General features: G+C 45.9%; 1 protein-coding gene across 3 annotated transcripts in view; it reads left to right on the forward strand.

Moving 5' to 3' along the window:
* Positions 1-354: 354 nt before the first annotated feature.
* LOC123443805 overlaps positions 355-16,427 on the forward strand; it is a 55,472-nt gene continuing 39,399 nt past the window's right edge. Inside the window, exons 1-14 of one of the 3 annotated variants that reach the window (XM_045120339.1) lie at positions 355-1,296; positions 1,891-2,035; positions 2,599-2,871; positions 2,991-3,158; positions 3,244-3,456; positions 3,639-3,733; positions 4,327-4,501; positions 4,625-5,028; positions 5,308-5,431; positions 6,265-6,360; positions 6,445-6,516; positions 7,130-7,267; positions 7,626-7,776; positions 7,858-8,219. In XM_045120339.1, the coding sequence (XP_044976274.1) occupies positions 593-1,296; positions 1,891-2,035; positions 2,599-2,871; positions 2,991-3,158; positions 3,244-3,456; positions 3,639-3,733; positions 4,327-4,501; positions 4,625-5,028; positions 5,308-5,431; positions 6,265-6,360; positions 6,445-6,516; positions 7,130-7,267; positions 7,626-7,776; positions 7,858-8,219 (3,120 nt within the window). In that variant the 5' untranslated portion in view covers positions 355-592. Of the gene's footprint in view, positions 1,297-1,890; positions 2,036-2,598; positions 2,872-2,990; positions 3,159-3,243; positions 3,457-3,638; positions 3,734-4,326; positions 4,502-4,624; positions 5,029-5,307; positions 5,432-6,264; positions 6,361-6,444; positions 6,517-7,129; positions 7,268-7,625; positions 8,220-16,427 lie in introns of all 3 variants that reach the window. The other 2 variants (XM_045120338.1, XM_045120337.1) reach the window with 2 other exon arrangements.

Raw genomic sequence — 16,427 nt, forward strand, 5'->3', positions numbered from 1 at the left:
CTGATGTATGAAAACATTAAGAGCAATTAGGAATGAACCACTTATGACAAGGTTGATTAATTCATATTTGATCTTTGAAGATTTTATTAAAATTTAATTGATTCTTTCACATAAATACATTACTGAATGTATTATGATGGAAGGAGGGATAAAAAACCCGAACAAAGATGAAAGGTATGACCAAAAAAAAAAAATTCTACCATCACGACCGGAGAATCCATGTTTAACAGTAGAGATGTTTGGATGGCCGCATTCGTATCTCTGTTCACGGATCGGTCCCTGTTACGGACGGATGGCGAAGGGAAATGGTGGGTCGGAGCGTATGTCTGAGAAAGATATCAGTTCCACTCGCGTCCATCCGTTCATCCGGCGTCTAGTCCGAACGGGGCATGAGTGAATAATCCAGCCTTATTTCCCCCTACGTTGTTTGTTCGTCTTCTCCTTCCTCCGTCCTCCCCAAACCGCGAGACATCAGCAAACCCTTCTCCAAACAGAACTCTCCGCTCGCCCGCACCGCGCTCCAGTTTCCGCCCGCGCCACCATGCTCATCGCCACCTCGTGATTCCTACCGAACCCGCACCCGGAATTCGCCATGGCGGCGTCGGAGCGGGAGGCCGCCCTCCTCGCCCGCGTGGCCGCGAACCACCTCTTCCTCGCTCAGTTTGAGCCCATGCGCGCGGCTCTACTCAGCCTCCGCCGCCGCACCGATCCCGATCTCGCCGCTGACTTCCTCCGCGCAGTGGTCGCCTCGGGGGGGCGCGTCCCTGGCGTGCTCTGGTCGGCGCTGCCCGCCTGCCCCTCTTCCTCCCACCTCGCCTGGCTCGCCGCGCTTGAGCTCGCTGCCCTCCCTTCCACTCCCAACCCCGAGTCGCTCCGCCTCAAGGCTGAATTTCTCATCCTTCTCCAGCCCATCGCTGATGACCCTGCCACCGGCGCCGATGCTCGGGGAACGATCGTGGAGCTTCTGGATTTGGGGGTGGCGAGGCTGAAACGCGAGGTCGACGGCTATGGGGAACTTGTCGAGGAGGTCTCGGTCACCGAGGAGGATCTGAGGGGGTTGTGGGGTGTGGTCCTCGACAATGCCGAGCTGTTTGACGCCCTGTGTGCGGGCGTTTCGAGGCAGATCGGACTGGACTCGGGTTTTGGTGTAAATGTGCTCCTGTGGTTGCGACGTAGCGTGCAGCTCGCCCACTTGGACGCCATGAAGGCGCTTGTCACGGCTGGTGACGTCGAAAGTGCTACTGGGCATATCCGGTTCCTCTGTTTGGAGAATGGCGTAGAGGAGGACAGTTATAAGTAAGCTCTATTGCAGCACCTTTTGTTAATTTCTAAATATGAATCCGGTCATCATTTCCTGTGGAACATCTCGACATATGTTTGATAAGGTTGCAAGCTAAGAATTTAACAGGCATCTCAAGCTGACATGGTGTGGTTGGTTGTAGCTTTAGGTACAACCTGCATTTGTGTGATTGCCTATTAAGAACATTCGAGCTAAATTACAGCCTTGAGTTAAGGTCCATGTGTATGTCATGGATGATCTTTTGTAGTCCCATTCCATACCAATGTCTCGATGAAAACAGTGAGCCCCTCTACTCATGTGATATTCTTTGTTGGTACTGGAATTTGCAAATTACAAGTTTTAGACATGCTTGTTTACCATCATTCATCATGATAGTTCAATGGGCGCAAACCAGGAAAGTAAGATGATATGCTCTTAAAGTGACTAGTGAACTGCTAACCACCAGGTGTTATTCAAAGCACTGTTGTCGAATTTTAATGTAGCATCACCATATCCGTGTTTGTCATTTCAGATTAGCACGTTTAAGTGTGTGGTGATAGATCTAGATATGACCAAATGTTCAATATTTTTTAATATAATTTTTTGTACAGGGTTGTCCTAGGTGATCTAGTGAAAAAGGGTTGGGAAAAATCATCAAATTATTTTGGAGAATGGTTTCAATCGCGTAATAGAATTATTAAGATTTATGGAGAAGCACTTAAGTCAAGCAGTCCCCAGCTTGTTCAAGTAATTCAGGTAAATGCAAAATTTTCATTCTTACTGGTATGGTTCTTCCATTGAAGTAGTTTACCACGAATTTGGTTGCCTGTTCATTTTTGTCAGCCTCCCATTACCCGTCGATGACATGTGATCATCTACAAGAAGGGAAATTTTATTTACTTCTGTAGCGCACAGAAATTCAACACCATCGAACACTCTGAATCCCGGATTCTGAGCTTTATCCCTTCATCATTATTCCGTGCTTTAGTTGAACAATAAATTAATGGCGGTGGCCAGTTGTACCTTCACTGTTACTTCCTTATCCATTGTACCTAAGAACATCCACATCTCTTATCACCTAATTTAGGTGCTAAGACTGGACGCATCAGCTCTCTCTGTAATAATAAATTTGCTTCCACCTCGCATTTGTGGCGCTGATGCTACCTTGTCTATCTCTCCTTTAGATTCTACCCAGGATCATCTGATGCGGATGCTCTAGCATATTGCCAGTATTTAGCTTTTGGAATGATTATACATACTTGGTTTTAGATAGCTGATGCTAATATCTTTTATTTTTTATTTTTGGCTACCGATACTAGATCATTCTGGATGGCATTCTTTCTGAAGAATTTGAAGACCACAGTATCTCTGATGCTCATTGGATGCCTCTTCCTTTCAAGAAGTTTCTGGAAACATTGTGGTTGGAGAGGGATGCTGATTCCGATGACAGGACCGTCTTGACCGAAGCTATAGTATCCTGCAAGAAAGATCTGTACCATTATTCTCGGCTTTCTGGAAAGCATGTCCTTGAAGTTATCATGGAAACTGCTCTATCATTAGTTAAGAGAGAACAGCTTCAAGAAGCTGTTAATGTATGCACGTTTTCAGTGGAATACTGCCATTTATTTATTTGTGGATCTGCTATGAGCACTGCAGAACTGATTCTGCTGTTTTCTGCCGCATTAACTTCTGGCAAGTTGCTTTTTTGCAGGTTGTTTCTTTATTTCCCCTTCTCCAGCCATTGGTTGCTGTGTTGGGTTGGGATATTCTGAAAGGTAAGACAGAACTGCGGAGAAAGTTAATGCAGTTGTTCTGGACAAGCAAATCCCAAGCTCTGCGACTACAAGAATATTCACATTACCGTGCACAGACAGATGAGGTACTTCCTTTTCTCCTGAATTATCTTGCCTCTGTGATATTGTTTAGCAAAAATATGTGAAGGACTATGAATTTTCCATTGGCAGGCATCCTGTGAGGAGTACCTATGTGACCTGTTATGCTTTCATCTGGATCTTGCATCTTTCGTTTCCAGTGTGAATTCTGGGCACCCTTGGAATTTGAGGAATTCGTTGTTGTTCTCCCAACAAGAGCAAGATTCAGTTGTTAATGCAGAAACATTAGACCCTTTTGTTGAGAACATGATACTCGAGCGGTTAGCTGTTCAGACTCCCATGAGAGTGAGTTCTCTTATCTGAATTTGTGATCTCATTTATTTATGATTCTACATGTGGCCATATGTTTATCAGTCCTTCACACCTTCTACGGTTGCCTTATATGCATTTTGGTCTCCCATGTTGCTTGCAAAAGTATCATCCTAGTTGATAGTTTGATGCTCTTCTGATTTATTTTTTACTTGCAGGTGCTGTTTGACGTAGTCCCAGGAATAAAGTTTCAAGATGCAATCGAGCTTGTTGGTATGCAGCCACTTTCTTCAACAACTGCAGCTTCGAAAAGGTTCGCAACCAACTTTTTTTGAAGACAGTGCAGGAGTACAACAACAACAACAACAAAGCCTTTAGTCCCAAACAAGACAGTGCAGGAGTGCTGCATGTAAATATATTAGGATATGAAAAAAGTCTTGCATGCACGAGGGGAGCGACCAACAATAAGTTTGAAAAACCAGAACGAAAACACACTGTACACTCAAAACAGGAAAAAAACCCCGCCTACAACCAAAGCCTCTCATCTCGCTACCCCAGCCAAGCTTCAGGATTTGAAGTGCGTTGCACCGCTCGCCGATATGAAAGTGTCCTTGACAACCATTTATGACATCACATTTGTAGCTGCTATGTTGTATTAACATCTTATATAAATATCATCTTCTATGCTTCATGTTTCCTGCAGCATAAAGATTTCCCCCTCTTTAGTTTTTGACCTGAGCATAAATATTGTATACCCCCCCCCCCCCCCCCCCCCCCCCCAACACACAGAACAAAAGAGCACACACGCAGAGAGAGAAGAAAACTTGCGGGATTGTTCACTGATGAATTGACACTATTGTTCTCGTTAGCAGTTTATTTCATGTGGGCTTCTTGTACCTATGGCAGGATGCATGACATCGAGCTGATGCACATGCGATATGCTCTACAGTCAGTCATCCTTGCTTTAGGGGAGATGGAGAAGTGTTCAGGTGATGACAATGAGCACCATTATCACATAGCTTTGTCATATTTGAAGGAGATGCAAAATTTTATGGAGGCTATCAAAAGCACTCCACGAAAGGTTGGCTCTGCTTTGTTATATCGATATTTTCAGGAGTCATGCTAGAATGCTAGTCTTGAAAGCTTCAGAGAAGTCGTCAGTTCCTTGAATAGTTAAGCCTCATTGGGCTACCTTCCTTTGCAGATTTTCATGGTCAGCATTGTGTTATCATTATTACATATGGACGACAGTATCAAGTTGCCGCAAGCTGCCCCCCCAGAGTGTTCTGTCAATCATGATTGCTGTGTTAGTAATACTGAATCTGAAGGGAAGAACATGGTGATATCTTTTGTTGGACTTCTGCTTGACATACTTAGGCATAATGTCCTGTTTAAAGGCCCTGATATGGATCAGTTGCCAAGTACTGGTCTGTCACCTGCTGGCAGGCAAGCATTAGAGTGGAGACTCAAACATGCCAGCCATTCCATTGAAGACATGGATTGGCGTCTATCTGTTTTACAACGCCTCCCACCTCTGTCTGGACGACAATGGAGTTGGAAGGAGGCATTAGTTGTTTTACGTGCCGCTCCTTCAAAATTGTTGAACGTGTGAGTTTTCTGTTCTGTACATTGGTTTCTTTCTGTATTTTACTTTAATCACTTTATGCATCTAAGATCAGGCTTTAATGTGTGCTCTTTGCGCATTACCCAGTATAATTACCTCACGTATTTGTTCACTATATTGGGGTCACATGTTGGTAAATATCACTGTTTATGCTCTGTGCTTCTTTTGAAACTTCTGTAGTTCTCTCTCCATGTGTGTGTGTGTGTGTGTGTGTGTGTGTGTGTGTATCACATGGTTGTGGAGTTCATTGGAATTCTTGACAGGTGCATGCAAAGGGCAAATTATGGTATAGGAGAGGAAGCTGTACAACGATTTTCTTTGCCTGCTGAGGATAAAGCTTCTCTTGAATTAGCCGAATGGGTAGCTGGTGCATACAGAAGAGCATTGGTATGCCTTTTCTTGTCTTTTTTTTGTTTCTTTATTGGTTGAGATGAAGTGGCGTCCCCCCTTTTTTGTCTATGCACATGTAGCACATAGAATTTTACACTTATGCTCTTCCGCTCTCCCCCTCCCTCTCAGCAGAGGGAAGGAAAGATGGAAGGGAAATGATTGGAAGTGTGGAAGTGGTAGAAATGTATGATTATAAGTGCCAGTCACAGAAGTAGCAAACTCTCGTCAGAGGGAAAGAGATGTAAATGAATTGAGAATGTGGAAGTGGCAAAAGTTATGATTTTAAGTCCCCACATATGACCTTAAGACGCAAAAAACCGTACCTTGAAATATATTTGTGAAATCAGAGAACATTATAATACTATAAAAAGTATCTGTTAAGATAAACCTACTCAAGTATTCATATGTCCAACCTATAAAAAGTATCTGTAAAGATAAACCTACTCAAGTATTCATATGTCCAACCTATAAAAAGTATCTGTAAAGATAAACTTACTCAAGTATTCATATGTCCAACCTAAATGTTTGATTGCAATTCTAGATGCCACCTTATTCTTTGACCGGACAGAGTGCATATCAAACCATTTTGCAGTGTACTCATATTAGAATTTTTGGATAAGCAGATATACAATCTTGTGATCTGCTATCAATCTATCTCAGGTGAGTACTTGATTGTGGCAGGATTGAAGGAAAAATGACAAATGGGTTCTGTGCAGTACCCCCACTTCATTTTTGCTTTCGTCAGAATAATTAAACAACGTTTGATATTACAAAATATTTTAAGGTTGTGTCAAACTTTATGTTTCTTATTTCCTTGTTTTATGTCCCAGGTTGAGGATGCTCTAAATCGGGCCACAGACAACCCAAATGTTGCAGGCGAATCAGATATTTTGTCATTCCGTGCTCAGCTTGGTCCTTTAACTACGGTCAGGATTTTTAATCATGATCTGCATTTGATGTTGTGATAGGTATTCGTGGTATTTGACCTGACAATAAATCTGAACCGTCAGATTCTGCTTTGCATTGATGTTGCTGCAACTTCTGCTAGGTCAGGGGATATGTGTCGATTTCTTCTCGATGAGGTAAGTGTTGACTGTCATGCATTTCTACATCTCGGACACTCACTTTTGGTACAGTATCTAGTACATTGTGTATATCTTCACTCATGCTGTTATACAATTTCTGGTGAGAAGATGGTTTTAACTGATAAATTTTTGGGGAGCTTCCTGTAAATATTTTTAGTGGAATAATAGGCTATCCATTCATTTTTGCCTTGTATTATTATGTCACAATCTTCCAAATTTGAAAATTTGTGGATTTCTTAGTGATTGATTGGATCATCAACACAGATCAAGTCTCGTCCTGCATTCTGTACTAGTGCCCGTAGGAACACTACCCGTCTGGTCCACATTCCTTGCTACCCACCACCAACGTAACACGACGCCATTCCCAGACCTGGGTATCTGGTGACTAACCAGAACGTACTTTGCCTTCTCTGTGTTTTGTCTTGTTTAATCTGGCATCTGTTTTTTGCTACCAGAAAGTGTGTAGCCATATATGTCAATTCTAGTTGCACAAGCTAGCCAAGTTCAGTTAGGTAACCATATTGCTTTGATTATAGTGCCATAGTGTGTGTAAACTGTCAAGCTTGTAAAGAAAGTGTATAACCTGACGTTTTCTTTTTCTCATGTACAGGCTACAAGTTTGTTATCTGAAATATTTCCAGGAACCTCCCCAAAAATAGGTCCCACTTATTGGGATCAGATTCAAGAAGTTGCTATCATATTAGTGATAAAGCGCATCCTTCAGCGCCTGAGTGGCATTTTAGATCTGGTGAGTTTTTTATTTGCTTGTGCCTATCTGTAAATCATGCATGGTTCATTTTCTTCATTGAGTTTCTTCCTCTTGTGTACCATTTGTTTATTTACTTGCGAGATGTTTGCGAATCTTAACGTACGATTTCAGCGTTGGAGGATGTATCAAAGGCCTCTCAGTTTTACATGTTCAGTAGCATAATCTAATGCCATACTCTTCCTTTATAAAACGGTATTTGATTATTTTTATGGCTTTGATTTTAAATATCACACCAAAAAAAGATATCTGTGATTATGATGTCATATTGTCCACAAATCGACTTGACTATGTAGTTATTTTTTAATACCAATAGTGCATACTTTTTGGTGTCATCTAGGAAGGTCGTCCATATCTTCAATTAGTTTTTACCGAAGTGAGTGCCTCTTTGTCAACTGAATCTAGCAGAGTTGGACAAAAGCAACGTCCACTTGGGCTCCTGCATCAGATGATTGATGATGCCTTCAGAGGAAAGCGTCAGTTCTTGAATGGTAATGCCTACTTTATTCAGTTGAACTGTAATTGTTGTTGTGATTATGTTCTAGAGGCATTTCTGAACTTTCCTATTTCAGGTAAGCTTCACAATGTTGCAAGAGCTATTGTTGATGAAGATTCGGATAAAACTTACTCAAAAGACGGTACCAAGTCAGAAAAAAAAGATGCTTTGATATCTGAAAAAGGTACAGTCCTTGGTCATGGACTTAGAATCCTGAAGCAAGCATCTAAGGCTGACCCAACAACTTCAAGCGTTCCTGAAAGCAGTTCGGACCACAAAGGTTCTACAAACAGATACTTGGCTCATGTATCTACCAAGCCGTCGACATACTTATCAAACTTCATAATATATATCGCAACCATTGGTGACATAGTTGATGGAACTGACACGACTCATGATTTCAACTACTTCTCATTGGTGTATGAACGACCAAAAGATGTAAGCTCCTTCACACGCTGGCTAAAAAACGTTCCATTTGTCCTTTTCTTCTACTTCTTGCAAAAATTACATGAAAGACCATAGCAAATTGTCCTCTTTAGAATGACATTTACTACTAATAACTGGAAATGGAGTGCTGGTTGTATTTGTAATAATCACCTAAAACAAATAACTACCCCCTCTGTCCCAAAATTCTTGTCTTATGTTTGTCTAGAAATGAATGTATCTAAATACCAAAACATGACTAGATACATTCATATCAAGACAAATACTCCCTCCGTTTCTAAATATAAGTCTTTGAAGAGGTTTCACTAAAAGACTACATACGGATGTATATAGACATACTTTAGAATGTACATTCATTCATTTTACTCCGTATGTAGTCACTTAGTGAAATCTCTAAAAAGACTTATATTTAGGAACGGAGGGAGTATAAGACAAGAATTTTGGGACGGAGGGAGTACTTTTTAAGAAATTCACTCCACCTACATGTTTATTACTTCAGTTATCCTATAATTCACTTACATAACTCATTCCCATATTATCGAAAAGGGGAGGATAAGCAGGAAGAACTACCTATCTTTCACTTCAAGAGTGGGGATTTGCACCCAAGGTCTCAACCAGGGACGTAGCTAGGAATTGTATTTGAGGGGGGCCAGTGAAGCATGTAAAGCATTGAGGGGGGCCAGTGAAGCATGTAAAGCATTGAGGGGGGCCAGTGAAGCATGTAAAGCATTGAGGGGGGCCAGTGAAGCATGTAAAGCATTGAGGGGGGCCAGTGAAACATGTAAAGCATTGAGGGGGGGGGGGGCATGCATAATAATTTAGCGGTCAAATTCATAAGTGCACGTACTACATAGGGGCAGGTTAAGATTTTTTTACAGCATGGGGGGAGCCATGGCCCGAGCTCACCCCCCGCTGGATCTGTCCCTGGTCTCAACAACCAGAGTCTTATCCCTTACCTTACCTTACCACTGGAGCCACAAAGGGTGCCCTCTGATTACCTATTATGGGACATTCTCTTCTACTCCCTCCGTCCCAAAATAACTGTCTCAAGCTTAGTACAAATTTGTACTAGAGCTAGTACAAAATTGAGACACTTATTTTGGGACGGAGGGAGTATTTTCTAAATGACAAAATTAGCCTGTTTCCATTGCAAGGAAGTTGAAATCCATCCAACACGAGAATGACATGAGGGCCAGGGTCACATGTCACTGGCATAACGCATGGAAGTATCCTACTTGGTAATCTTTATGATGGTGCAGTAATACAACCTACACGGCAGGCAATGTTCTATGGCAAGCAAATCGGAGCTGTTATGATGGTCCATGGCTAAGTGGATGAATAAGTTCCCATGGCGTCTAGTATGTTGATATATCTTTGGCCGCTGTGAACGTGGGAACCTCATGGCTGAACAAATAATAAATAAATATTAGTTATCACTTGTAGGTATCCGTGGGGTTTCGTCTACGAGCTTAGAGCATCTCTGACCGACCCCCTATAACTTAGAGGAGTAAATGGCCGAGTATTCTTTAGAGGAGTACATTTGCTCCTCTAAAAAAAGTGTCATTTCTAATCGCTCCCCTAAACCTAGATTAAAACTTACATTTGGCTCATACATTTCGTCAAACAATTGTTATGCGCTTCGCGACGAGTGACGACGATGTTGACCACGCCGGAGTCACGAGTCCTCGTCCGCTGCCGAACACATCACACATATCGCCCGCCTCATCATGTTGTTGCTCACTGCCGCGCGTGCTGCTCGTGCTTCCCGGGTCGATGCCGAGCCGCCTGAGTGATGGGAGCTGCAACCTGAGGTACCCGGAGGTGCCATCCGCTCCATCCTCATAGCGTGCTTCCTCTAGTGGTTGGACCATGAACCCATCGTAGCGGCCGCCGTCAAAGACAGCTCCGGCGTGTCCAACAAGTGGCTGTGGATACCGCCGCCAAGGCCAGGTACAAGATCGTGCATAACCTCCTCCACCGTGGCTTCGGCGGCTCTGACTATGGGAGGAGCGCCGCCGGGCTAGGGACGATGAGGAGGAGCGTCTCCGTGGCCGAAGGCGATGGAAATGACAAAAAATTTAAGAAAGAAAGATTGCCGGAATCTCGCTAGAATTTGGTGGCGGAAGGTCGACGGGGCTGTGGGGTGTCGTCGGAGGTAAGGAGGGAAGCGTCAGATGAGTATTTTTACTCCACGGGTTGGCAGACAAGTATTTTTCCTCCTCGGCGAGGCCGTGGAGGATAAACTATCCTCCTCTAAATGTTATAAGGCCTCGTTTGGTTAAGGGGGATTGGAGAGGTTTTGAGAGGGAGGGATTTCAGGGGGAATCCCTTTGTTCCACCCAATCCTCTCAAATCTCCGGGGTTTTGCTTCAACTAGTCCCCCGAGGAGGATTTTAAAACACATGGATAGGAAGGGATTGAAGGGGAACGGAGGGGATTGGACTAAGCAAATCCCTCCTACCAAATGGACGCCCGAGGATCTGTGGGGTTTCTGGGCCCCCCGGGGATTTTCCTCACAAAACCTCCCCAATCCCCCTTAACCAAACGAGGCCTAAGGGATTGGTTAGGTGTCGATTAGAGGAGGAAAACAGAATTTATCCTCCTCTAATCGATTATAGGGGATTGGTTAGAGATGCTCTTATGTGGTGAAATATTTGCAACCCATGTTAGTCTAGCTTGGCAATGGTCAGCGCTGTTCAATGCGAAAATTTCTTCAACAACATTAATGCAGCATAGAAACCATCACCGATCAGTGCAAGGCAACATTCATAATGTGGAGTGTGATTGGAGCGAAGGAGCTGCAGGCCTTTACATGGCAGTAGTCATTGCGTTGAATCACCTTTAGATCTTTGAATTTTCATGTTTATTCAGTCACGCGTTATGGACCATTTTTCATTGGCTTTGTAAAACCTTTTCTATCTTACTATACGTACATGCAGTCTTCCTGCATGGGCTCCATTCTTGATGATTTCGGGCCCAACCTGAAATTCTATGCATCAGACCACAATACAACAAAGCCTTTAGTCCCAAACAAGTTGGGGTAGGCTAGAGGTGAAACTCACCAACTCATGGTTCTGGCATATGGATCGCAAGCTTCCACGCACCCCTTTCCATGTCTAGTTCTCTAGTGATACTCTAGTCCTTCAGATCTCTCTCGAGTCCTTCAGATCTCTCTTTCCGCAAGTTTGGTCTATCCCGACCTCTCTTGACATTATCAACACACTTTAGCCATCCGCTATGCGTTGGCGCTTTTGGAGGCCTGCGTTGAATATGCCCAAATCATCTCAGATGATGTTGGACAAGTTTCTCTTCAATCGGTGCTACCCCAACTCTATCTCTGTATATCATCATTCCGGACTCGGTCCTTCCTTGTATGGCCACACATCCATCTCAACATGCGCATCTCCACCACACCTAATTGTTGAACATGTCGTCTTTTAGTCGGCCAACATTCAACGCCATACAACATTGCGGGTCGAAGCACCCGTCCTATAGAACTTGCCTTTTAGCTTTTGTGTCACTCTCTTGTCATAGATAATGCCAGAAGCTTGACGCCACTTCATCCATTCGGCTTTGATTCGATGGTTCACATCTTCATCGATAACCCCATCCCTCGACAGCATTGACCCCAAATATCAAAAAGTGTCCTTCTGAGGCACCACTTGCCCATCAAGGCTAACCTCCTCCTCCTCGTGCCTAGTAGTACTGAAACTGCACCTCATGTACTCGGTTTTAGTTCTACTAAGTCTAAAACCTTTCAATTCCAAGGTTTGATTCCATAGCTCTAACTTCCTATTGACCCCGTTCGACTATCATCGACTAGCACCACATCATCCGCAAAGAGCATACACCATGGAATAACTCCTTATATATCCCTTGTGACCTCATCCATCACCAAGGGAAAAAGATAAGGGCTCAAAGCTGACCCTGGTGCAGTCCTATTTTAATTGGGAAGTCATCACTTTCGCCATCACTTGTTCGAACACTTGTCACAACATTATCGTACATCTCCGTGATGAGGGTAATATACTTTACTGGGACTTTATGTTTCTCCAAGGCCCACCACATGACATTCGACGACGTCTCTTATCGTAGGCTTTCTCCAAGTCAATGAACACCATATGTAGGTCCTTCTTTTGCTCCCTGTATCTCTCCATGAGCTGTCGTACCAAGAAAATCGCTTCCATGGTCGACCTCTCCCGGGCATGAAACCAAACTGGTTCTTGGTGACGCTTGTCATTCTTCAGTTTCTCCAACACTTGTTCGAACACTTGTCACAACATTATTGTGCATATCCTTGATGAGGGTAATGTACTTTGCTGGGACTTTATGTTTCTCCAAGGCCGACCACATGACATTCTGCGATACTTATCGTAGGCCTTCTCCAAGTCAATGAACACCATGTGTAGGTCCTTTTTTTGCTCCCTGCATCTCTCCATGAGTTCTCGTACCAAGAAAATGACTTCCATGGTCAACCTTTCCCAGGCATGAAACCAATCTGATTTTTGGTCATGCTTGTCATTCTTCTTAAGCGGTGCTCAATGACTCTCCATAGCTTCATTGTATGGCCCATCAGCTTAATTCCACGGTAATTAGTACAACTCTGAACACCCCCCTTGTTCTTGAAGATTGGTACTAATATACTCCGTCTTCATTCTTTTGGCATCTTGTTTGCCTGAAAAATGAGGTTGAAAAGCTTAGTTAGCCATACTATAGCTATGTCTCCGAGGCTTCTCCACACCTTAATGGGGATACAATCAGGGCCCATCACCTTGTCTCCTTTCATCCCTTTTAAAGCCTCCTTGACCTTAGATTCCTGGATTCCCGCACAAAACGTCTGTTGGTATCATCAAAGGAGTCGTCCAGTTCAATGGTAGATCTCTCATTCTCCCCATTGAACAACTTGTCGAAGTACTCCCGTCATCTATGCTTAGGGATCCTTTGATTCAAAGGAATTTTATAGGATTTTTGGAGGATTGAAATCCTTAGGAATTTTTCCTACATTGGTCCTTTGATTCATTGGATTGGATCCCATAGGAATTTTTCCTATGGAATCTTTTGTACTGCATTTCATAGGAAATTTAACATCCACTCCAACCTCTTTTTACAATTCCTTTGTTTTTTCCTTTGACATCAAACACTCCTTACTAATCCTATAGGGTTTAAATGGACATACCGCTCCAACGCTATATGTCGGTGCGCTAAAGAATGGGCCTTTAGCGCCCATGACTTGTGCACATGCAGTGGTAGCCATGCCCGCGACAAGACTGCTAGGGACGACGGGAAGTAGAGGGGAAGCCCTCAGAATGTCGCCTAGATCAACAGGCAGGGAGGACCCGAAGGAAAAAGCCCCGGCAAGATCGGGGACATGACAACTACCCGACAAGACCTTCGACGCCCGCCTCGGCAAGATCGGGGACATGACAACTACTCGACAAGACCTTCGACGCCTGCCCAGGCAAGAGCACCTCTCCGGAGCTCGCGGGAGATTACCACGAAGGCACCCAAGGCCACAAGCCCAGAAGACTGAAGACATAGACCCCGACAAGGCTCTTGCCGGGGGAGGCCAGCGAAGCCCAGGCAAGGCCTGCCAGGAGAGTTGGCAACGCTCCAGTACGGTTCGTCCCCGGCAGGATCTCGACTCGCCCCTGTGCCAGCGCAGCGGCCAGCTGCCCCTCATCACTTGATACGTGTCGGTTCGCGCGACGCGTGTCGAGCGGTATCTGGGGAGAACAGTGCCGAAGGGGCGCGCCCCTGTCCCATCTTTGGGACACCTGACGAAGCATTAAATGCGTCTGCTATGACGCCAGGAACACTGTAATTCACTATACGTCTCGTGGGTGCACTATTTCACTGTGCACCCCGTGAGAACCCTGTGCTGCCACCGTTGGTAGCCCCTTAGACCTATAAAAGGAGGCCCTGGACATGCACGGAGGAGGATAGATAGCGAGTCAGTCAGCGAGGACGCAACTAACAGTTCATCATCTTTCATCAGATAAATACACACAAAGCAGGAGTAGGGTATTACGCTTCAATAGCGGCCCGAACCTGGGTAAATCCGCCCCCGACCTTTTGGTCTGCTCTTGGTGCATCCGTCTCCCGCCGAACCACATGGGACGCCTCCAGGTCCCATAGGTGCTCGTGATTCTGCACCCCGACATCTCTGGCGCGCCAGGCAGGGGAGAAGAACGCTAACCTGACAAAGAGATCGGGGCATCAATTCCGTCATCAGCACCACCGCCACGGCCTCCGAGGGAAGAGCGGCCGTGGTGGCTCGTCGATCCGCGGCCACCGCGCCTGTGACTACCTGGGCCAGCGGAGGCTCGGACGAAGGCTAGGGAAGCAGGGGCCCTGGGCCTCCACGCACTCCAGTGGACGCACCTCCTCCTAGAGTGCAGCGTTGCTGTTGAGCACGCGCTGAGGGCTCTGGCAAGACCTCCGGCACCCTCTCCAGCAAGCGCACCCCCCGAGGTGATGCGTCGTTGTCGAGGGTGTGCCAGGAAGCTCCTGCAAGACCCCAGGCGCTCGCTCCGGTAGGTCTTAGGAGTGTTGCACTGCTGTCGAGGGTACGAGGGGGAGCACCCTCGGCAAGACGTTGCATCCTTGCCGGGGCCCATCGCTCCCTAGGAGGCCCAACGCCGCCCTAGCCGCCTCCAGGCCGTCAAGATCCTTGCTGGCAGCCCCTGAAGCACGGTTGTCGGGGGCTCCCGACAACCATCCCTTATGCAAGTTTTGCCGGCAGGGCATGTAAATCTTTGCACAAGGCTAAGCACAAATCCTGTGCACAGTATAGTAAAAGTTAAGCGTTTCGCATTTCTTGCCGATTTTCATATTTTTTGGTGTGCCTAGTTGTGCGTTACGCTTACCTCCGGCAAGTGTTGACAAACCACCTAGTTTCCGAAACTTGCCCGCGAGGGAAACTTGGCGTGGCCAAACGCGCCCTTACTTTGCTCCGAGCCCGCTCAGCAACTTAAGCGGTAGCGCTGGAAGTGCCAAGGAAGCCTTGCTGGCAGCAGCGCCTCCAGCAGGTAGCTAAAGATCCGCTCCTCAGAGCGCCCGCGGTAGGGCTAGCCGCGCCGGAAGGTCCCAGTGAAACGGTTGTTTTCCTTGATAGATTTCCCCCTTTTCGATACGAGAAACCTGCACGCAAAAGGAACCTTGTCACGGTCCGTCGCACCCTTTGTTTCGAGTCCGCTCAACAACCTAAGCGGTTGCACTGATTGCGTCAAGACACCTTGCCGGAGGCTACACCCTCAGCAGGCAGCCTAGGACCTGTTCCTTCGAGCGCTCGCGGCGGGGCTGTACGCACCGGCAAGGTCGGTCGCGCCAAGGTAGCTTACCGGCAGCGGCGCCCTCGACTGGCTGCTGAGGACCCGTCCTCGAAGCCCAATACAGCGTAGGGTTTTTGTACCATACAGGGAGAAAACAGACAAGGAAAATAACAACCATTTTTCATTCATGATGACATAATATATTACATTGATAGTGATTGCCGTACTAACTTAAGATAACATTGTCTTTTGCCACGAGGCGGCACCTACAAGAAGTAAAAAGCAGCAAGGCCCGCGGCAAGGGCCCAGGTTGGTCCCTTCTGGACCAACACTGCGCAGAGGAGAAGCCAACCGGAAGGGATGACGAAGCCGGGGTCCACGAGCCTCCTGGAAGATGAGGCAGCGTCGGATCCACCGGCGAGTCCGCCCCGCCGGAGAGGGGGAGAGACGCGAGCTGACGGTGATGGTGCAGCCGACGGTCAATCCGAGCTCAGGTCATCGTACTCCGACTTGACCTTCACCATAAATCTTGTCGGAGAGCAGGTCGGCCTCCAGGTCCACATAGGTGCTCGTGGTCCTGCACCCCGACACTATACTTCTTCTATTCCTACGTTTTGAAAATCCCGCGAATCAAAGAGGCCCTTAATCTCCTCGTTCTTCACCAGGAGCTGGTTTGCTCCGTCCTCTTTCCGATCTTGGCGATCTTATAGATGTCCCACCTTCCTTCGTGTCTAACCACTGGTAGAGGTCCTCATAAGCCCGACCCCTTGCTTCACTCACAACTCGCTTTGCGGCCTTCTTTGCCATCTTGTACTTTTCTATGTTGTCTGCACTCCTATCCAGGTATAGGTGTCTAAAACAATCTTTCTTCTCCTGCTTCTACTTCCCCTGGACACTCCAAACTCCTCTGAGGCCACCTTACGAATGCAAG

The sequence above is a fragment of the Hordeum vulgare genome, chromosome 3H (genome assembly GCF_904849725.1).
Source record: "Hordeum vulgare subsp. vulgare chromosome 3H, MorexV3_pseudomolecules_assembly, whole genome shotgun sequence".
In the NCBI taxonomy this organism is placed as follows: domain Eukaryota; kingdom Viridiplantae; phylum Streptophyta; class Magnoliopsida; order Poales; family Poaceae; genus Hordeum; species Hordeum vulgare.